This window comes from Calonectris borealis, chromosome 10, assembly GCF_964195595.1.
Source record: "Calonectris borealis chromosome 10, bCalBor7.hap1.2, whole genome shotgun sequence".
Taxonomy (NCBI): domain Eukaryota; kingdom Metazoa; phylum Chordata; class Aves; order Procellariiformes; family Procellariidae; genus Calonectris; species Calonectris borealis.
This window is the reverse complement of record NC_134321.1, coordinates 20,688,331-20,712,125: the sequence shown is the minus strand read 5'-3', so window position 1 is coordinate 20,712,125 and position 23,795 is coordinate 20,688,331. Positions and strand designations below refer to the sequence as shown.

At 39.1% G+C, this 23,795-nt stretch overlaps 1 protein-coding gene and 1 non-coding gene across 3 annotated transcripts in view; both read right to left on the bottom strand.

Moving 5' to 3' along the window:
* The window catches only part of IARS1 (isoleucyl-tRNA synthetase 1), a 107,784-nt gene extending 84,349 nt beyond the window's left edge, over positions 1-23,435 (bottom strand). The window contains exons 1-9 of one of the 2 annotated variants that reach the window (XM_075159340.1): positions 23,353-23,435; positions 20,819-20,910; positions 17,997-18,116; positions 17,316-17,472; positions 16,715-16,834; positions 14,508-14,590; positions 6,342-6,459; positions 3,167-3,314; positions 1,141-1,228 (exon numbers count right to left, since the gene is read on the bottom strand). In XM_075159340.1, the coding sequence (XP_075015441.1) occupies positions 1,141-1,228; positions 3,167-3,314; positions 6,342-6,459; positions 14,508-14,590; positions 16,715-16,834; positions 17,316-17,472; positions 17,997-18,115 (833 nt within the window). In that variant the 5' untranslated portion in view covers position 18,116; positions 20,819-20,910; positions 23,353-23,435. The remainder of the gene's footprint in view (positions 1-1,140; positions 1,229-3,166; positions 3,315-6,341; positions 6,460-14,507; positions 14,591-16,714; positions 16,835-17,315; positions 17,473-17,996; positions 18,117-20,818; positions 20,911-23,352) is intronic. The other variant, XM_075159341.1, reaches the window with a different exon arrangement.
* On the bottom strand, positions 20,101-20,235 carry LOC142086418 (small nucleolar RNA SNORA84). The gene has a single exon (XR_012675116.1). It is a non-coding gene; the product is annotated as a small nucleolar RNA SNORA84 (small nucleolar RNA).
* Positions 23,436-23,795: the final 360 nt, after the last annotated feature.

The window sequence follows — 23,795 nt, the reverse complement described above, 5'->3', positions numbered from 1 at the left end:
TGGAGATCAGAAGTTCTGTCAACCCTGAAGAATGAGCACACTGAAAATCGTCTTTATAAATTAAGTACCAGCTTAAATTGCTACAGAGTAAGTGACAGATGAAGAGAATTCAGTTGGTGGGGAGGGGCAGGGAAGGAGAGATCAGTGCAGAAATACAAAATAAGAATTACTCAACCGTCACAGTATGAGGCATCAGAGTAGACAACACCTTAAGCAAACGTTCCAGCTCTACATTCCCCTAATTCAATGACTACACGTAATTGCTTAGCTGAAATAGATGTATCCTCCTTTTTTATAACGTTTTTTACATGTTGCAAAGTTTTCAACTGCTTGGTAAAAAAAGATAAAAATAAAAATAACTGGTGCCAGTGCAGAAGGGTTGTTATTCTCAAAAAAATTTCTAGTCTTTGATTTTTTTTGTTTTGTTTTGTTTTATCATGGTTTTGTGTTGTGTGGTTTTTTGTTGGGTTTATTGTGTTTTGTTAGTTCGGTTTAGTTTTGGTTTTTGTTTGAGGGGGTGCTGTTGTTATTTGGTTGGTTGTTTGCTTTTTTTTTTTACCCACCACACAGGACTGAATAAATATTTGTTGTACTTCACCTCTTTAACAAGTTGATGTTTTATATAAAAGATTTAAGGGAAGCCAAGCTACATATTTTGTCTAAGAGAGCTACAGAATTTAATACCTGCATCCCCTAAACAGTCTGACTTATTTTGTAATTCATATTTTTCCACTGAACCACGACGAATAAGCAGTCTTCAGAAAGCATTAAGTGCCACTAACTACATAACTTAGGTAGACCATCCTGTGGAAGCAGTATTTGCTTGCTAAAGACAATGGTTTTGCTTTCTTCCATTTTCTTTTAAATATTTATACAACGTTTAGAAAGTGTTCAGTATTTGGATATCTCCAGATTTTTTTGAGACTTTTAAATTAAGGTAATGTCTTTCTAAGAAAACACACAGGAAAAGGACAGACTAAGCAACCTTTTTCTATCTCTCTTATAGATTTTTGCACGATATACACACATGCAGGGAAACCCATCTTTAGATAATGGCAAAATCCAACTTCTTGAAACATTTAACTTCTGATCTATAAAAATACTGGAAGTTAACAAGTGTGTAATAATTTATGTACTTGCCTGACAAGTATCTCATATTCACTGTCAGATTTGTACAGTGCTATCAGCCTGGATTCCATCAAAATGTAGATCTTTTCTGTGGCTTTATCTAGAATATAAAATAAAACAAAAAGTTACATAAATCTCAATTTAATACCCTCATTTGCACCATTACGAAACCTTTCAATTTATGCAAGATGGTATCATATCAGCTATAAAACTGCCCAGAATAATCCTGCTGATCGACCACTAATTTCCAGCTATTTCTTCCCCATACAGCCACTTAATGAACACTTTTCAAAAGTTAAGTTTAAACAGAAACCACAGGATGAAAACACAGTCCACTGATTTTCAGTGTGGTTTTTTGTTCGAGAGGCAGAAATACCCTATCTTGTCTATTTTCATTATGCCAAAGAAAAGCAATGGAAAAGTTTCAGTATATGTAACTGAAACCAATTGGAAGATGGACAATCACTACATAAAATCAATATTATTATGTTGACATTAGGGGTAATGATTGCACTTTATGCTGCCTTTCTGACATTTACTACTCCAATCAATTTTATGCTTGGATTTCTTTTTAAAGGAAGGAAGTACAAATAAAGAGTGAAACATTTTGAAGGAAATCCATTTTCTACCCCGAAATAACCCTGATCTCTTAACTTCAATGACAAATTTTATTCAGACTGCTACCCTATCAACATAGTCAAGGTCACTATCCCACCAGCAGACTGTAGGCCAAAGACATCCAAACCCAACAACTCAGCATCTCAGGCAGGCGTAGGAGTTACTTCTGAAAGTACTCGGTAACTCTTTTTGAGATGACCAAATTTATGTTAAAATCTTTGAAAACGAAAACATATTTAGTTCTCTTAAAACAAAGAAAACTCAAACACCTGGAGTTCACTTAAAGGCCTCTGCAGCTTTTCATGTTTAACATCACTTTAGGCACACATTAGATTCACGTGGTTATGCTGGAACTGGACATTATACTTTTGGCATTTTTTTACTCCAGATTAAATGCCATCATTAACCTGATTATCTCTCCCCCCTCCCCTTTTTTTTTTTAAAAACATACACTGATAAAAATCAGAAAAAGTGAGCAGTTTGAGAGAACCTGAAAATAGCAATGCAAGAAGTACTTTTATCCAAATTCCTGCTTACTTTTTTATTTAAATTTTTAAAAAACAAAGGGTTTTGTAGATCAAGATATAATTAAAGACAACTGCATTTCAAGAATAAAATAAATTCCTTTCCTAAGTGAAAAGGAAGACTCATCATAACACACTCCATTGCCAACTGGAAAAAAAAAAATGGAACTGCAGACCCTGGAAACTACTTGAAGCAGTAACGAGAAAAGCAACAGCCTGTATTGTTTAGGCACCCTACATGGTCTGTGGCACACAATTCCTGAAGTGCTGGGTGCTCTCATGAAAGAGAATACCTTGTAGTACAACTTGTTTAGTCAGGCACAACCAACTGGTCCATGAGTAAGCCAAGGCACTTGGTCAAATGTACTTACATTGGAAACCACGGTATATACCTTGCCATACATTTGTGCTAAAAAACACACTTCAGTCAGGTTGAGACTAGCATGTGACATCTTGGGTCTGTTATGGGTTAAGAGTACAGAGATGTTCAGTTACTGCAACTTAGCTGTCACATAGCAGTAACTTGTTCATGAGTCTGAGCCCCAAGAAAGGCGGGAAGAAAAAAAGCTGGGGACACCCAGTCACTCTTCCCTGTCTCTCAAATATAGTGTGACTTTAAGAAGACAGATAAAACATTTGCTCTTATTCTTTATTTCATCTATCAATATTTTTTAGGGAACAGTCCTCACAATGCATGTAAAATAAAAAGAGCACAGCAGTTGGAAATCATCAGCCACATCGGAAGCAAATCTCATCCTTCAAAATAACATTGATGCAACCCCAGCAAAGTGCTATAAATTCAGAATAAAACAGTCTATCATACAAAATATAAGTACATACTCACAGTCATTGAAGAAAGAAGTGTTCATTTCATGTCACCTTCAGTTAACACTTACCTCTCAATTTTACATATTGCAATTCTGGATTAACGCAAAGTGCCAAATTACTAGGCAAGGTCCAAGGAGTAGTGGTCCAAGCAACAAGAGAAACACTTGCATCTTCATCCAGCGGGAAGCTCACAATCACTGAAGGATCTTGAACATCCTTAAAAACAAGATAAAGTCAAAGAGGGAAAAGGAGGGGAGAGAGGAGAAAGGTTACTGCACGTATTTGCGAGAAAATACAAATCTAAGAAGTAGTATTACTGCCATCCACCAAAACCTATCTTGCAACTTGCCTAGTTCATCACTGTCGCGGTAGGAGGTGAAGCGGCAGCATAAGAAAGCTTGACGAGAACAATCGCAATGCTCCTCCATTATACCAGTGCAAAGTGTCAGTCCGACAAGGCCACAGGGTTAACAATTCGGATTAGCAGTGAGATTTTGGGAATTAGCTGCCAAAACACCAAAGAGAGCCGAGTGCCAGTTCCCTCAGGTACCTCCTATAACCCCATTTTACAAGTTTATAATCAATCTCAACTGTCAAGGAAATCAGCAGTTTCTCAGATACTGCTACGCAAAGCCTTTTCCCACCCTTTCCTCTAGAGTCAGGGAGTAGGAAGAATATACATCACTTAAAAAGATGCAATCTCATATTAAGAAGCTGTTGTTAACAAGGAAAAAAAAAGTTTGGGGTACCTAAAAACAAGAGTACATCAATATTTAAGAGTAAAAAAAAAAATCTCAGGGAAGGAGACCTTTCTCAGCTACTCTATAAAACTTCACCTCCAAATGAGTCAAAAGAATCCCCTGAAAACAAGTTTTTCTTTCAGACATGTACAATCTTATTCAGTCACTTCACATTTCACATATTATGAAAAGCAGATTGAAAAAGCAATTCTAATCTTCCAAATGTGAAATTTTCACTATTAATTTTAAATGTCAAACGAAAATGGGTGTCATGCGCACAGACCCTAAACACATGAACAGGTCCTATCCCCCCATCACTTCTAGTGCGAGGCACTCTGGTTTCCATCCAGCATCATGGAACAGTTAAGGACATCATGGGACAGGCAGCTATTTATGTCTGAGCTAAGGGCTGCTCCAGAGGGAATTTTCTGTGAACATCTGGTGCAGTCAACAGTAAAACATAAATATTACATAACTCTCCAACCGCGCTCAATACCAAGCAAAGATCGAGCTATCGCCACAGTTCTGTCTCTACCAATTGTTAAACAACACCGTAGGCTATTCACTTCATTTTCTGAAGCACTAAGTTGACCAGGTAGATCAAAACAACCTGGAAGCCATAAAAAATAACATCCAGGCTGCCAAGTAATGGCATTGTATAATATTTTACCTGTTCATAAAATTATGCCTGCTTTAATCGGAAGACAACGCTTCTTCAGTTAAATGTAATACAAGCTGCTGACATAATTCACTCAAGTGTACGTCAGACACCTAACTCAGTTTCTAAACATGCTTCTTGTGTCCCATTTCTCATGATTTGTGTCCTGTTTCTCACAGGATCGATAAACAGAAGCCAAAGCCTGCTTTCCACAGTGAGAAAGATAAGAGCTGCCCTACACCCAGAAATGACTGGTCTCGCCAAGAGTAAGTGTCAACTTACAGACCCTCAACATTTCAGTCTTCAAAATACCACCTCTAGGAGGCAAAAAAGATAATTTTTGCATGAAGTGGCAGAGCAGCACACCCCCCACACACACACTCTACTGGTTCCAGAATAAGAAATAGCATCTAAATATTTCATTAAGACTCAAGAACAGAAAGAAGCTTTGCTCTATGGAAAAGGGGCACACACACACACACACACACAAAATAAACCAAAACCACTCACAGTCTTTGTTCTAAAGAAAGCTCATTAACCTGAGCCTAAGTGAAATGTCAGTTAATAAGTACGAGCAAAGTAATTATTTCAGTTGCGAGATAGTCACAAATATTGAGATATCTTTGCAGGTCTCACTTTCTTAAATCACAAAACCTTTATTCTTCAGTATGGTCAATTACCCCTCAGCAATATTGAAAGCTCTAGTATCTGTGGACTGCATGGTACTACAAATCTATTTAAACATTTGATGTAAAAACAGCAAATTGGCCTTTTTAAGCTGGGGGGAGTTGGCCGGGGGGCAGCGATCGCTGCTTGGGGACTGGCTGGGCATCAGTCAGCAGGTGGTGAGCAGCTGCATCACTTGTGTTTGTTTTTTTTTCACCTGGGTTTTGTTCCTCTCTCTCTCGTTTTACTTTTCATTACTATTTATTATTATTATTATTTTATTTCACATATTAAACTGTTCTTATCTCAATCCACGAGTTTTCTTACTTCTGCTCTTCTGATTCTCTCCCCCATCCCACTACTGGCGGGAAGGGTAAGCAAGCAGCTATGCGGTGCTTAGTTGCCAACTGGGGTTAAAGCACGACACAAGTGAAGGACTTATGGTATAAGGATACGGAGGCCTGGATGGGGATTAGAAAAGATACAAAATCTCTGTCGACAAACTAACATAAAATTTGGAAAACCGGGACACAAGTTCTGCCTTCACATTGTGAACACAAGTTTTTTGCAAATGAGAAGCTGCACCTACTATATCTAGTCATTCATTTTTAAAGGAACATCTTATAAAACACAGTATACCATGCATTCTATTAGGTGAAACATTTCCTGGAATTTCTCAGTCTAAATCAATGATTCTTAGAAGACCTATTATCCTACTGTGCTACAACCAAACACAGTCTTTGAAAATTCTTATTAATCCCCTCACAAGAGATTTCAGCTCTGCCAAGGACCTTCCTCTTTTCAGATCTGCACAGACAGGGACAGCGGCACCTCTCCTCTAAGTACTTACCACAAAAACCCAACACAGTGCAATACTCACCTTTAGAGCCCAGAGAGGAAGTGAGGGTAATTTACCAGAATAAAACAAAGTATGTACTTTATATATATGTAAGTAGTAACCAAGAAGAACAGAGAAGAAGGCTGAGATCAAGTGATCCAAACAAAAACAGCAAAATATAATAGAAACTAATCCATTTACCTAAATTTTTACTACCAATTTGAAGTGTAATAATATGCTTATGTAGCACCAAGCAAAATATACTAAAGCTTTCCAAATCCAAACTGAAAACAATAGAGAAATCTGATTGCAACATATAATGTACACATATACTGACTTACCTTGTAATTCTGATGGGACTCAAAGTTTGACAGTGGGGTGTTGCATGCAGTTGAAAAAGGCATGACCTTAACACCTCTATACACCAGTCCTTTGTCATACAGCTGCTTGAAAACCCACCTGGAAGTAAACAAGGAACATGGAATAGCATTTGGTGTTTCAAATTTAATAAATCAACTGCAAAATGGGGTTCTGCTCTAGCTGGAGTGCCGTTCTGAATGACAATTCTTTAAATAATCAATCATCAACTAAAGACAATATTTGCAAGTTAAAAGGAAAGAGATAAATTGTTTGCAAGTGTATTTCTGGCTGATTTTTAGCTTTAGCTGATTTTACCAGCTTCGTTTTCCACTCACTGACCGCACAGCATATAGTATTTAGATGAAACACAAATTCATATTGCTGATTAATCTTTCTCAAATTTCTTTAATATAAAGATGACCTGAAATCTGAACTATTAACAAGGCTGAAATCAGTCATAATTTAGAGAGAAGTCGTGTAGTGACATGGCTGCTCACTTATCACATGACCTTGAGCACCTACTACAGCAACCAGTGCTACAGAAGAAAGACAGATACAAGTTTGAGACACCTGCAATCTACCCCGAGTAAATCCTTACAATCTGAAGAGCATTTTTCACAAGAGGGCACAGCTAACCATGCAAAGTAATGAACTCAGTTTTATGGTCCAACAATTTACATTAATGATCTCCCTTATTAGCTCATCTCACTCCGGACTCAGTTCCTGTCCAAGATCACAGCCTTACATCAAGCTTTAACTCTGTTTATGAAATCTTCAATAGAGCCTGTAGCATATTTGGATCCTTATGTCTTCTTGAAATAATCAAGACAGCACATAATATTACAATATGACAAATTGAGTCAATGTTCAAAATGAACAGAAGCTGGAAGAGAAATATACTTCACATAGCAACTCATCAGGTGTCCACGTGATGGACAAAACCCTATGTTTCTCTGTATCTGAATACTGCAAGGCTGGCTAAAGGATTATCAACATTTATCAGCTTATCAGGTCTCACTGACTTGCACACTTAGTGGTACAGTCTGCAGGTCGGCTACCTTAAAATTAAAGGCAGCAGAGGGCAAGCCTTCAATAATCATGCCAAATTCAACTCAAAAATCGGAGTTTCTGCAGAGTCTGATCACTTCGAATTCCACATCCAAATTGTTAAACACTGCTGACTTTAAAAAATCCTTTACTCAAACTATGTTTTCAAACCATCTTGATCACTTTTCTGGGTCCCTTTCCAGATAAATAGTTCATTGCTAAGCAACCAACCCCATCCTGGCAAGCAGCACTTTTTCCTGCAGGCTGTTGTTTTGTGCTTGAGAATCTGGACCTGTATTTAAGTCAGCGTCTTGCATTCTATGTTTGAAATCATAATCTTCAAGACAAAAACCAAGTAGACTATTGCACTGATTTGTATCTCCAACTTGAAACAAGAACGTGAAAAGATATGCACTGGACTGTTGTCATGGAATTCATACGGTATCTTAATCAGAATAACTACTACCCTGCAGATCAGACAGTTGGAGAAAATACAGACTGTCATATGGGGAAGAGATGTAATCCACTCAGATTCATCCATGGGCCTGTAGTAAAAGTCCAAAATTTCCTATGAGTGGTCACTAACATCAGAAAAATTAAATATCTGAACTGTAAGATTGATAAAGCCTAAGAGACCCTCAGCAGCATCAAGTTCTGCCATGGAGGAGCCAAACGCAGAAGTCTTTCAGAGCTGTGCACTCCAACAAAGGTGGCTTACCTTACACACACAACTCAAAAGTACCTTTATTAAAATAACAAAGGTCACCCACAGTCAAGCTGTGGCTGCCTGACCCCTAGCCCAAATTCAAAACATAGCAGTGAGTGCATCTGTTTTACAACAGAGACTGTACCAACTTAAACTTGCATAAATATAAATCAGTCTTTTATAAAAATGATTCATGAATATAGTTTCATCAGCTTTCAGCATATACATTTGAGATGGCTAATTGCAGAAGTTTTTGTGCAAGCTAAAAAAAACCACCACACATTTTAAATGTATGCTTACCATCTCAGAGCATAATTAATGCAGACTGTGACAAGTGACAGCATTTATACTGAAGGTGTTCTACTTGCCTTTCAAAAACAGTTAACTAAAATATCTATAGAAAAAAGCTCCACTTTATCTCTACTTTCTAAAGAACACTGCCTACTAACAGCATAGAAGAAAACTACTCAGAGAAACGCTGAATATTTAATTCAGCTGTAAATATAACTAAACTTCAGGAAAGGTGAACACTAGATGGAGCTGCCAAGTTAAAAATCCAAGCCAGCATCTCCCTCTTGTGGTAATTCTGCCCTATTGCAAACCAAGGGCTCCCCAGTTGTTCCGCTGCTGGGCAAAAAGATGGGCTTTCAAACCGCGTCATTCTTCAGAGCTCTCATTACAGTTCATAACGACCACTCATTTGTAGTTTATCATAACCTCTACTCTCAAGACAACCATTCCAACATAATAAGTAGAATTGTGATTGAGTCAAGACTGCTGTTTGATGCAAAAGCCCTCATTATCACTACAAAAAACCTCTTCTGTTATCTTGAAAAACACCTAACAGGTTTCCTTAACAAGAAAGCTCCTGAGAGCAGTTCTTGTGTGACCATCAGAAATGCGCAGATGACTCCCAAAGAGCTACCTGCTAGCACCACTGCCCACCTAAAACAAAGCAACTGCTAAAGATGAACCTAGCACTAACAGTAAGAGTCACTTCCACGTGGATATCATGTTTTGCTTAAAAATTCAACACATAATATTTTAGACAATAACCTATCAAACTGTGTTTTAACCCTTATGTTTGCAAACTGTTGACAATTCGCAAGAAAGAGGCTCTGGGTTTGTAAGCCGAAATTGAAACTGCAGTCCTTTCTGAAAGACATAAGCTAACAAAACCACAGAGCTCCTTTCTACTGACAAACAGAAAAAGTTTGTTCACAGAAGTTAGAAATCAAACCCTGTTCCCCTAATTCTGCTATGTTTCTCCTCAAACGTGAATAAATTTAGTTGCATCCTCTTGGCTGTGGGAGCAGCACTTACATACTCCTTTACTGAAGAAAAAATCCAACATCCCACAGTATCCCCTAGCAGATGCGAAATCAAGTTGCCCTCTTCAAACACGCACATTCACTTGACATCAAAGAGAAGGATTTGATCTTACTCCTTCTCAAGTTCTTAATGCCATTCCTTTGGGGTATCAAGTGATTTCAAGTGATCAAGTGGTTCAGTTTGCAATGACTCAGTATCTAAGGGTTTTCTAAGGGTTTGAAAACTACTAGTTTTCCAGAAAATGAAAGTACTCATTACTAATATTGAGAAATTATTTTCAAGCTCATATAAAGTGCTTTTCCCCCTTTTTTTATTTTTAAAGGAAAAAAAACCCAAGAATTGTAAACTCAGTTACTGACAAAGGCTAAAAGTAAGGTGGGCAAAACATTACAACAGCAGGATCTAGAAGTGTATGATTTCAACACATCCATGGTAGTATAGACAAATGAACAAAATTACTGCTGTGTGACCTAGTATCAGTTCATGTCAAGAAAAAATGACAATTTAACAGCCTCTATATACTTTAAAAAAAAAAAAATCACAAACACCACACTATATAAGAAGCCCTGTCATCTACACAGTTCAGCAGACCGCACCCAAACAGCACTATAAGCAGCAGAGATTCTGAGAAAAAGGTTTTCCTGTGACTCACGAGCAATACTTGAAAGACAGGAAGAAATCAAAAAGAAAGCAACAATCAAACACAGATGCACGGGAATGAAAACAGAAAGAAAAAAGAAAAAAGAGTACTCAAACGACACTGGACATGAGTCAAAAAAGCATAAACATAAGAGGAATGTTAAGTCCAATAACAAACACAGACAGCCTGTCTTCAGAATAGCATCTTTGAAAGACACCTTCATAAGACAGACAGGAAAAGCATTTGTTCTGGGGCATAGGAATCATAAGCAGAGAAGTTGTAAAGTCTTATGTTCAACTACCAGTGAAAGCTTTAAAAACCCAGGCATGTAGAGACCGTTCTGCTCCAGGTCTACCCTCCAAGCTCTCAACCAGCAAGAGTGAGGGGATTTCCTGATGTAATCTTTGGAGCAGTGTGTTGAATGATTCTGGATCAAGCCAGAAGTGCAAAATACCTGTATAGCAGAAAATATACATATCTAAAACTGATGCTAGACTTACCCCAAAGATCATTCAATTAAGTAGGAGTTCACTGTATTCCTCCTTCAAAATACAGGTGAGGAGATAAAACAACAAGGACTGGAATGGTAAAAAGCTAACAACAAGGGGACTAGAGCACTAACTGCGTGAAAGAAGTATGAGGAAAAAAATGCAGATAGCCAGTAGAAAAATGGACAAAACAGATTTCTTATGAACAGTACCTCTCTAGAGAATCATTAAAGAGTCATGGAATACATAAAATGCAATAGTGATTCCTATTAGGATCCAGAAATCTGCTGTTCTGAAATCATTCTGGTTTAGCGCTGGATAAACTCCACATGCAGAAAAAAATGAAGTCAGAAAACAACTTTTACTGCTTACACAGGAAAAAAACAACAACATAATAATGCAGTTGCTTTGATCTTTACAACAAACCAGTCCTCCTCTCAGTGGGGAGTCCCCATTCACCTTCTCACTGAGAAGGGCTAAGGCAGCTGGACACTGACATTTAGTGACAGAGCTCATCCTGAGAATACGGAGTACGAAAAAAATGTCATGCCAAAACAAAAACAAAGCTACACATAGGGAGTCAGGCAACCCAAGGCAAATGTTCCGGTTTCAGGAGCTACCTACAACCTCCTCAGCTGGAGCCTAGAAGGAATGCAGTGGCACCCTGAGCCTGACGCTACTACAGAACATCGAAGGGCAGGGCTGCGAGGCCGAAGGCCACACCTGGTAAGGAAGGAAAGAGAGGTCCCCACTTAATAACAAACCTAAAAGGAAAACTGAAGCTGGAACAACTGAGATGGGTCCAGTGGAGGGAAGGCAGAAATGGACAAAAATGGCTCCCCATCACCAAAGGGAGCTCCACACTGCGTTTTCATAGTAAACAGAGCAGTTTTCAGTACACAGCCATGATCTGAAACTTGTGAAGTACCAATTTTCTACAATAACTAGCGATGTTTTTCTTTCTCTCCCGACACACTATCTAGTGTTATCACAAAAGGATTCAAGAGTATCTTCTTAGGGTACAGAAGTAGCTAAGAAGTGTTTCCGCTACCTGTGGTTTCACACCAAACAAGTAAGTCTTTCAAAACATACACGGAGCTTTCCACCATTTCTAAAATTGAATTACGCTCAGACTGTAATTTCTAAATTTAGCCACTAGATGGTGATACAAAGCTGTTTAACTAACCCTAAAGTTGTGCACAGGAGGAAATTAAAACCACAGACCCAAAAACGTGCCACAGCTCTGACCGCAGAGCCATCCCCCTCCTCTCCTCGGCACTTCACAGACTGTCTCCTCAGTGGCCAGGGAGAACTGTTCTTCAGGCGCAAATTCGCAGCCGGCCTGAGAGCTATGTAATAAGCCAGTAGCGAAGACCATAATTTACTAGTTGTTTTTTTCCCAAAGCTCATATACTTCTTTTAGACCAACTGTAGATCAGTAAAAAGTTTAAGAGCACAAGGCACTGCTTTCAATTTCACTGTATCCGTCTCATGAGCTGTACAAAAAAAAAAGGCAAGAATATACAGCTCATTTGTTCCACGCTAGCTCAAGAACATTATTCTCATTGTACTGTTTTCAGTGAATGACACATTTTCATTGAGATTGAAGCTGTCTGTAGGATGGATATACAAGTTCTACAGAATTAGAACTTAAAAGTTCTATTTAAGTTATTTAAGACATGAAGACTGTATCTTCACATGAGAAGCAGTGATTGCAGTATCACTGCTTAGTGACACCAACATTCAATGTTCCCCTGAAATATTCTGCCAGAATGTCACAATTTTATCATTGGATGAAGTTTTGTTCTAAGTCAAAATTCAGCACACTGAAAATTCATTCTGCTCTGTCAGCCACCATATGGCATAGCACCAAAATGCTTACAAAGCAGCCACTTCCAACAAATCCATTATAAAACATGAAAAAGAATGCTCTCTAGCATCCTGAGCTTTTACGGTATCTGTACAAAACAAGGTAATATTAATAAAAGACGTATTTGGTGTTTGAGTCCTAAACTATTTCAAGTCTAAATAATTTGGATAAAATCAGCCACCACTGGAAACAACATTTATCAGAAGTATTACATTAGCTCACTGAACTCAACATAAACATAATGGATGAAATCAACACGTTTCATAGAAAGCTAGAAATTCCAGTTGAGACCACTCCAGAACTGCAAACCTCAGGAAGAGCTAGGGGGGGAGGAAAAAAAAAAAAAATCTCTACCATTCAAATGAACACTCCTAATGGATGTAAAATATAACTTCAGTAACAGATTTTTAGTTTGATGATTGCCTAGGTAATGATCTGGGTTTTTTTTAGGAAATTGTACATTATCCTGTCAAAAGCGCTATTGTAACTACAGTTACCGTGCTCTCTTTAAGCATTATCTCCCTTAGCCTTGAAACAGGCATCTCACATTGCCATTCCCCTCCTCCATCCACTCTATGCAAACACCAGTGGTTTGACCTCTTGTTCTACTGGAGAGCAAGCTGGCAATGGCATTGTAATGTGCCCCTCCAAGACTTAGAAGACTTTCCAGGAAAGCTGATTTTTAAAAAGACTTTTAAAATTATATTTCATTACATGATTACACAGGAAATTAATAGCATCAGGAAGCAAAAAAAGTACAAAGTTAAGAGGTTGTCTGCCTACAGACTTCCTGAAACCTCATACCACAGAGATTTCAGATCCAAAGTTTCTATTTTAGAGTCTGTATCCAAGGCAAGCATTAGAGGAGGTAACCTCTGTAAGCCAGGTGAAAGACTAGAAATCTTCTTTCAAAGGGGCGAGGGAAAAAAAAAAAAGAAAAAGCCACCCACAAAAAAAAAGGCTTGGGCTGTTGAGAGAGACCCTGCAGCGAGTTCAAGTCAAGTTTGTTTTTTAAATGGTCCTTGGAAGATGCTAGTTAAACAGGATTTAAGGTGCCACTAAGTATTTTTATAACTTACGAAAGGAAGGTTTCTTGTCAGTCTTAGCTTTATCATTATGCAGGGTTTCTTCAGCTAAGATAGTTAAACACCTGCTCCCTTCCCACCATCTTTTCAATGCTCATTGAAACTCGCTGGCACTTCAGCCCTCGACAACGGCTTCAGAGACATCTAGAAGTTCTATCAACTCTTTACCATAACTATATGTAACTAACTACGCAATTAGAGGTTATTAGTAAAACTAATATTAAAGAACATCAGTAATACTTTCACATGCATATAACTTGCTTTTCAATGGTTTTTTGTCAGCATATACTCTGCTAAACCTCTCCCTGCAATTCACCTTGTAATTCTATTACCTGCAGGACTCAGTGTTGCCCTTTCTTCACTGTGTTAGGTCAACTTGATTATCCTTAACCTATAAGGTCGTCTTGCCTTTTGGAATTCCAACAGTCACCCTCAATACATTGCCAAAATACCCGAACTTTACTTAGCTCTGCACCAGGAGTCCAAGACAGTTGTCAAACTATGCTGCCAAGAAAAAGATAACAGCAGATTCCCAGCCTCTAAATCCAAGCTTGAAGAAGAGGTTTAGAGCTAAACTGAGTTTGGATAGTTTGCCCATTTGCAGCTGACAGTGTGAAGAACATCAAGAATGTAGAGATATAATGTCATTTCCTAAACCAAGCAAGGAACCAAGCAAGCAAATCTTCAGAATTGCTTTTAAGTTGACATGGAGCAGTAAGATTTCATGGCTCAACTAAAAGCAGTACTTTTGAAAAACGCTACTGTCCTGAGGAAGAAAAAAGTAGGTCAATTAACTCCCTCACTTCGACATCAAGAGATTTCACATCACCTTAATTACTTCGCCCACTGTTTGTCTGAATTTGCCATGTTTCAAAACACTTCTAGTGATATATGGACCAACACATGTTGACAATAATTGAAGCCTTCTTAACATCTCAAATTCATAAAGCATATATGCAATGTATGTAAGTTAACTTACCACACAGACTCCATGAACTCAGGATAAAGAGTTTTATAGTCATTTTCAAAATCAATCCAGCGTCCTAATCTGGTAACACTGGTCTGTTAAGAAACAAACACACAGATTGAAAGGCATCTTAACATTAAAAGATCATGATACACTTCCAATATCCATTTTGTAAAACAGCTTGATTTTTAAGTGTAGTGTTTGTCCCATATCAATGAAACACATCTATGAAATATTTTGGCCTGACAATAGTTCCGAACAGTGTATTTAAGCAGGCAAAAATAAGCAAAGAATGAAACCATGAACATAACTGTTTAGAACCAAGGTCACACAACAGGCAAACGTGTGCAACACTACTGAACAGAAATGGTGGATCATTTGGATCCTTCATCAAATAGAAATGGTGGATCATTCAAGGTTCAGCCAAGGTTCAAATGCCTGAAAATTGCTTTTGATTACAGTGGTCTTGCTTCTATTTTAAAACTACTTGTTGCAGACACAGTCAAAATCCAGAACACATAGTCTCTCAGCTTTCAGTTATACAAAAACATGATGTAATTCGAAGACAAAGAAATGCTGAAAGAAATTGATATGTCACAAGAAATTATCAAAATTATTTCAGAGCCAACTGCCTTCTTTGACCTCCCAAAGCTAAGACAGGGCTGCCAAAGACCACAAGACTGACAGGTGTTAGGCCCTGTCTCAGGACAGATTACGGTCACGTCCAGTGGCACAGCACATGAAAACTAATGAGTAATAAGCTAGCTATGGAATTCACTTGGACAAGTGGCACTCTCTTGCTAATTTCACAGCTATCGGAACCCCAGCTCTGCAAATAACCAAGCCCAGAGACACCTGTCCTGATACTGTCAGACACAGACTACACTGAATGTCAAATTAGTAAAGTGAAAACAAAGCAAATACATGAAAATATAGAGGTGAGATAATTTAACATCTGAGCTCCTGAAATATACCCGTTTTGATTCTGACCTTTAAGCCACTCTGACATTCCACTGGTAAGATCCAACGCCTAGGACTGATTAGTACAAGGATCCATGAAGTTGAAGTATCATGTTTGGTCTCAGCACTGAAAGATCTTACACATCTGAGGAACCTTTTATATTTTTTCGTAAGGTTCAAACATTTGCTACCCACTCCAGACATAAAATAAACACTATCTCCAATAGGAATGTTGGGAATTCCTCTCCTAACACTATCCCAAAATATTTGCATTTATTACCAGCCAAATCACAAACAAGATATTTAAGTTAATTTCATTATTTTTACTAATAATCTAAAATCTATGTCTGTGTGTGGAAATACACGCATATACATGCACAAGTTTATGCACAAAACAAAATACAAAATCCATTTAGCATCCAAAAGACTAACTATTTGGACTAATCAGCACTGCAAAAATACACTTCACAGACATATCAGACTGACAGCAAATACAAAGTACTGGGCTAAATGTACTTTATTCTGGCCACACTCCTAAGGACAGAAATAGGGAGCATCAGGTTCTATGCACAGGATGAATATTATTCAGAGTTCGAAAAAAACCTGTGCACCTCTTAAGAAAATATCTAACCCATCTACTTGGAACAGCTCTCCAATGTCAAGAGTCTGCACAGACTAGTGCTCTCCCCACCACTATATTCATGGGATGCAAAGTTTAGACCAATATTCTCCTGGAAGACTGAGGGTTTACCCACACCTATTCTGACACAAAATCAGATGCTAGAACTTCTGCTGTTACAGAAATACAAGCTATAGTCCTACACTCTGCCAATGAAAAGACTGAAAAGTGGGGGGGGGGCGGCAGAGAAGCAGGGAGGTTAATGTGCATTTCCTTTATTAGTTCCATTTGAAAACCAAAGTCAGATCTTACTTTCAATTTTATGTACAAGACACGAAGAAAGAGATAACTTGTTCAATGTACCTATTAGCCGTTCAATGTGTCTGCTTAGACACTTTGAGCTCCAGGTTACCTTAAAGTAACCTTCTCTTGACATCACAGCAGTGTCCCCGTTCTGAGCCACAATGTTGTTCTTTTTGTTTCCCTTTCAGGATCACCAGTGAGAAACACAGTAGCTAAAGACACAAGATTTATGCACGCAATGAAATAGACAAAGGGATGAAGTCCTCCCCAGCTGAAAGACTTCTGCACACGTACTGTTAGAAACGTACAGCAGAATATGCACTGAGTCTTTACTTACCTCCCATTCCTTTGAGTATCTCATCACAATTCCTCTGCACTGGTTGTTGTATTCTTCAATCCCCATCTTCGCCACGTCCTCTGGCCCTTTAATGCCTAAGGTCTTGTCAATCTCGTATTCCTGGGAGCATTGAAAACAACCAGGCAAAAAACCCACGCTGTCATCAAAAGCTTTCAGGATTTCTCTGGATAGTTTATTTATGTTCTATGCATTCTAATGAGGCTAAAGGGCCTCCTCTATCCTTTTAAGATTTCATGAGTACTGCACCTGAACTAAGCAGATATTTCAAAGGATAACTCTGGTGTGATTGTTTCCTTACTATCTTTAGAAAAAGAAAAAAAACATTTTTTGAAACACATACCAAATAAATACATGTTTATAGTAATGAACAGAGTGCCTGGAGAAGGGCAGGTGACCAGTAAGAAGCAGCTGAAATCACCACACACGCAAAAGCCAGAGCAACACACTGGACAAAGAACTTCCATTTCTCTTTTAGCAACAAAGCCAGGCATAAGAGCAATAGAAACGTGACTGATAAGCAGGTAACAACATGGAAAGAGGAACAAACAGAAATATCTGCAGGCAGATTTATTATACATACCACAGGTAAGCCATGGCAATCCCAGCCAAATCTTCTGTCAACATGAAAACCACTCTGATGAGCAAATCTGGTTACTATGTCTTTAATGGTTCCTGCAAGAATATGGCCGTAGTGTGGCAGCCCGGTAGCAAATGGAGGGCCATCATAGAAGTTAAACCTACAACACAAGACAACATTCTGAATTAAATTAAAAACTGAGCATCAAATCTTCAAACAGGATAAGTATATCTGCATGCTTATGCTTCTTATGTCTTACTAGGACAACATCAATTTATTATCAGTCAGCACAGGTATCACATTGGCAAAGGGAACATTTCAACTCATTCAATTCCTACTGATTGCCAGTTCTACCAAGATTACTACTGAAAATACCAGCATGCTGCTCCACAGCTGGCAGACACAGGAAAGAGTTGTCCTTGCTTACCTGCAGATTTCTTTTATAAACCCACCAAGCAGGAAATTACAGGTTTATTACTACTGTTTGTACACTGTTGATTCTTCACAAAGTGAAATATAAACGGTTACTGACAGGACAGCAACATTAGCCAAGACTGCTACCTGCAAAGGCAGCAGCTGTTGTTAACAGGACTGAGGGGGAAAAGAAAAAAAAAAAAAGTACTCACAGCTAAGCCAACCTTGCATTGTCACACACAGTTGTTACAGCTTTTAGCAGATTCTTACCTAGGTCTATTCCTTGATTGCTTTAGGCATTCCTGGAAACAGTTGAGATTTTTCCAGAGCTCCAATATCTTCTCTTCCTCATTTGGAAAAGTTATGTTTTCTGGAACTTGTTGAACCATTCTTTCCCAGCAATGACCAAGCAGAGAAAAGAAAATACGTATTGAACAGAAGTGAGAAAAAAAGGACTTCACAAATACAATTTATTGTCTTACAAATCCATATCACATCTCAGTTTTTCAAAGAGCTTGAGTCAGTGTAGCCATGGAAGCAAGCCCTATATTCTAAAAAAAGCCTAATAATTTTGACAGACTAGCACCAAAGTTTTGTAACAGGAAAAAGGTCCTCCACTCACTCAGCTATGGTCGTTCATTTTTTACTATGCTTTTATTTTTGTTTCCTATAGAAAGCAGTCGAAGGGCAAATTATTTTTTGGTTACAATTTTGGGTTTGGTTTTTTTTTTTAGAAAAGCTTCCAAGTTCAAACTGACCTTTCAGCATCAGTTTGTGAACTAGTGAGACTTACTTTAAGTGCAGGAACTAAAACTAGTGAAGCGGCTCCTTTTCACTGTACATCTATTTCTACCATTTAAAGGTTTAAAACAGCATTTTTCCATCTAGCTAGGCCACTATTCTCAGGTGCTCCTAAAAGCAAGTAGACTTCAGATAGCATAGTTGAAACACATTGCAATGAAAGATGAACATGTGGGGAAGAATTCAAAAAAACAGATGAGGAAAAAGCTCAAAGACTTCAGCTGTGCATCTTGAAAAACTCTAACTTGCAGAGTACTGGCAAAACTACTAGTCTCTATCTAGTCTCCTTTTTTTTTTTTCCTTCCTTCCGTTTTACAAGTATGTCAGAACTAAGCCACAAGGGGCTACTTCTTGCTGAAGGTCTTTTTTTATTTGGTGGGTTTTGGCCACCAGAGCCCAAAACCATTCTTCAATTCTGGGTAAGTCAACTAAAATCACTACAAGCAAAATTACGTATGAGCTTTTCTTCACAACAAGGGAAGAGAATTCTCAACATCATTAGAAACATGCAATAGAGCTGCCTGGTGTTCCAGACCTGCTACAAGATTCAAACAGGTCAAAATTCAACAAAACGCTACAGCAAGCACTAAGCAAAAGCTCTGTGGGATATTTAAGACAAGAGTTCCATAACAGAAGAAAACTGGTTAAGAAGGTTGTAACAGATGGCTGCAGAGAAAAAACAGGCTCTCTCACCTCTAACTTCAGTGGGGCTGCTCCCTAGCACTTACACCAGAACAAGCTGAGCACTACACGTTAGCCTCGAGTTTCGCTTAGTGTTGCAGAATTACAAGCAACAGCACAAGGACTGAGTCTTCTGATTTACTCAGGTTTGTCAACTAGCAACCATAAGCAGCAACAAATGCAAAGGCATGAGGACAACACTTCAAGTTACAGTTGACATGCTGCTTGGTAGTGCTAAAGTTCCAAAATATTTACTTAAATGAAACCCAGAACTCCATAGAACTTGCTAGCTCAATGCTTGAACCCATATGAAAAAATGTGCCCCAAAATGAAACCTACAGACAAATTCCACCATTCATAATTTTTGTATTAATGACAGATCATTCTCCCCACTAACAAACCCAAATTATCAAATAAGACAAGAAATTAATTGAGAAACCCACAACCTGGTACACAGGCAACACTGCAGCTCAAGGGGAAATCATGAGCTGACAAGAACACCTGGACATGGCCTGGATGTATTCTTAAAAAAGTAATAACTTTTAATAACTTAAAAGTAATAGCACAGTAAGTTACAGCACATGCAACTTGTACAAGAGTTTTCATCATCATATCTCAAAGCACTCAACAAAGCACTAATTAGGCCATGCCACTTCTCAGTAATTTGATCACAGCCCCAAGATCACAGTGCTGGAGACAACAGAGATGATAAAAGAATTCAGCCTTAAAGCTTATTTCCTACAAGCCAGCTGACTTGAGGACTAAGGACCTGCACATTTTACTTAGATCAAGCTCAACCTTCGCAATTTAGTGATAACTGCAAAGGTTTTGGCAACTGGCCCAGCTGTCAAGTCCCTATAACCTAATAAATTAAATATATGTTTAAGGTTTAGTCTGTAACTGTGACCGGGCTATGGAAGCTGCTCACGTATCACAGACTCCATGCGTAAACCACAGTATCACTGTTGGCCCATTTCTACCAACTGAAGCACTGTACGCACAAACCAGTGTCCAGTAACCACAGGGCACAAATTCATACACACTCTTATCAACATTACAAGGAAATTTTATTATGTCAGAATTAGGAAAAAAAAATTACTGATGAGAATTAATATGTAACAGTGACTACAGGTCAGTTTTTTCAAGTTACAGAACAGAATTTTGAACAGATTGACTTAAAAGACAAACCACATTTAAAGTTATCTATGGCTCAACCTCAGCTGAGCAAAAAGTGAAGAATTCTTTGTTCAGGAAAAGCATAATCAGTTTATAGACCGAAATATGAATAATTCCATATACCTACAGCAAAAAAAGTTAATTACTATAAGCAATCTAGGTATTTTAAATCAGAAAAAAGTCAAGGACAACTCATTAATTTGAACACAGACTGAGTGAAAACATCACAAATGATGTTACGGAAATTATTATACAAATGCATCTAATAAAACAACACTTTTGGACAAGACTCCAAATTTAAATACAGATTAGTAAATACAAGGGGTTTTTTGTCTTCTTGTTTCTCTATTCATTTTCTGCTGACAAAAAGTATTAAAGTTTAAGACAACGCACCACTGGGGAACTTTTTTTTTCTTTTTGGTAAGTACACTCACTTTTTCTAAAAGGTAATAACATTCAATAGGAAAGGCGTCAAAAATCTGCAGATTGTACTATAGCAGTCTCAAACTTACACTGGGCTTCTTATCTAGAAGAAAAAAAATAAACAAGCATTAAAACCATAAAAGCAGTTTAGAATGCAGTTTATTGCATATTAAGATTTAAAGGAAAAAAAAAATCAATATTTAATTTTTCAACAAAAATTCAATAAAAATGAAGTGAACCAGTATTTCAGAAACGTGTTGGACTTAACATACATGACATATAGACAGATGATTAAAACAAAGTAGATTTCAAGATACTACTCATTTTCTTGACCGAGAAACTGAAAAGATAAAGAACCAGTATGAATTAAAAGCGCACAAAAGGTCTCCTAATTTCAACGGGTTTATGATCAGTCTCCTATCCTTGTTCCAGTCACCTTCTCCCACAAACTGTTCTATGTAAGAGACCTACGCACAAACTTCCCTCCTTAGAATAGGAGGAGCCTCCTTTCTCCACCTACAGGTGCCTTCCCCAAAGTTAAACAATGCACTATTTTACATTTTTACTATTTACTATTTTACAGCCTAGAACTAGGCTCCCCATTTGTGCCTTTTTATGTACTGAGCTTTGAGGCAAGGCAATTTCTGGGGGAACAATATTCGAAACTATTCATCAATAATCAAAAGCATCCGTTTCTAGAACGGATGGAAACAACCAAGTCTAAAATAAAAGGAAGGATGGATGGGAACAGAATGCTAAGCTACACAACAAACGTTGCTTCTGAAAATCTTGTGCTAATGCCTTCCACAGGGAATGAGACTGCAACACTAATCAAAGACCTGAGAACAGGTGGGGGGGGAAAACGAGTCATGCACACCTACTGTAACTAGCACTTTACATGAACAACCAAACAGTTGGAAATGCAAGAACTTATTTAAAAAAAAAAAAATTGAGCAACCATTTTTCTTCTCCAAAAGGACGTAACGCTGCCACCCTCGTGGCCAGTCTCCCTAACACTGCAATTTATTAGTATAATTACTTCAGGAAAGAATTTAGATGGTTTTCTTCACAAAAGTTTTGGTTTTGATGGTAACATAGAAAATTTATATTTACACCTTATTCATACAGACTGACAACGGCCTAATTATTCCACTATTCTATTTGATGGGTCACGAAACTGAGGAGTTACAGACTTTTACTATGCCCCAAAATATGCCCCAAAGTGAGCAGATCAGAAAACTAAACTGGGAAACTAGGAAGTGACAGTTTCTAATTTCTAAACAGGTAAATGAAGTCTACTCAAGCCAAGCCTGATACTTGAGCATGGGTTAGGGAAAGTGTATCAAGGTTAATTCATCTCAACATATTACTTCAGATGAAACACTACCCAAGATGGACGATAGGCCATCTGTCCACCAGCAAGGACTGTTTCTTTCTATGCTGAAAAGCCAGTTAGAAGATTGCTAAAACAGTGAGCAGACTCATAAATTAATACTATGTTTAGACACAAATATATTTCATACTATGCAAGAACTCAGTTTTACCCTATATCTTATGATCTTTTCTGTTGTCTTCATACTAACTTGATTAAAAGTGTAAAATTTGTCACTGTGCAAAAAAAACTATGTTATTTTGAAATAACTTTGACCTATATATTTAAAAAGAAATCAGAAACATAACAATTGCTGTTATGTGCCAACTAAATTCTGCTATTAGCTGACAGTCGCTTCCTAAGCACGTCACCAACAAAGCTGAAAAAATATGCTTTCTTCAGTTTCCAGAAGGCTCCTGGGGGGATGGTGGAGCCAACATTTGCTGAAGACAGAAACACCAAATCCGTCACAGCTACACTAATCAAAAGTGTACCTTCCTCAAAAACTTCCCCTCTATTAGAAGGATGCTTAAGTGGAATGCTTAAGACATATTACAAGGCATCTTAGGTTCTTCGTTCAAGTAATTAATGAAATTAAGCCTTGAGGGGTACTAAACTCTGCAATAAGAAAATTGGTTAATCTAAGTACCTGTTTTAAGTAATCGCTAAATTCTACCAAAAAAAAGAATCTGTATAGCACCCAGCGGAGTCCAAGAGTAAAATATCTTACACGTAAACATATCGTTACACATACAAAACACATTAGCTCTAACGCCTGAAAAGGCGCTGATAACGACCAAACGCAGCAGTGGAGCAGCCAGCCCAGCCGCTTCCCCGTTAACGCGCCCCAGAGCTGCGGGCGGTGACAGGACAGGCACCCGCCGGGCCACAAACCGCGCCGGGCGACCCGCCGCTGAACGGCGCGGGGGGAGAGCGGGGCAAGCGGCCAGCGGGACCGGCACCCCCTGTACGAGCCGCCGGTTTTCTGTGACACCCTAAAAGGCGCCGCCCGGCACCGGCGCCCCCGAATACCCCGCAACGTCCCTGGGGAGCCGGCGCCGCCCCTCCCTCGGGCCTCTGAGCCGAGCCCCGCCTCACTGACGCTCGCCCTCGGCCGGCGCGGGGCTCGGGAGAGCGGCCCCGAGAGCAGGGCCAGGCCCCGCCGCCGCTCACCTCAGCGCCGCCCGTCCCGCAGTGATGCAACCGCGCCTGGGAAAGCATGACAGGAAGCACCGGCGGGCACACCCGGCGGCGGCGGCCAGTCAGCGCGCGGCACACTCAGGGTGCAATAAGGCGGCCTCCCATTGGGCAGACCGCTCTCCTGGAAACGCCAGGTCACGGCGGCGAGGGGCAGACCGGGAAACGCTTCCCGCCCTCCCACCGTGCGCCTTCTCATTGGCCAGGAGAGGCCGGGGGCGGCGCCTCCCGCGGGAGGGGCGGTGGCGGGGCTGGCGCTCCCCGCCGGGGGCGTTGGCCGTGCTTGGGGAGGATGAAGTCTCATCGAACCCAACAAAAACCGTTGGAATGGCTGACGGTGCCTTCACAAACCAAAGTGGCTTTTTAGAACCACCAGGGGTTGCCATCGCGGGGTTTGCGCACGGGGCGCGCAGCGCCCT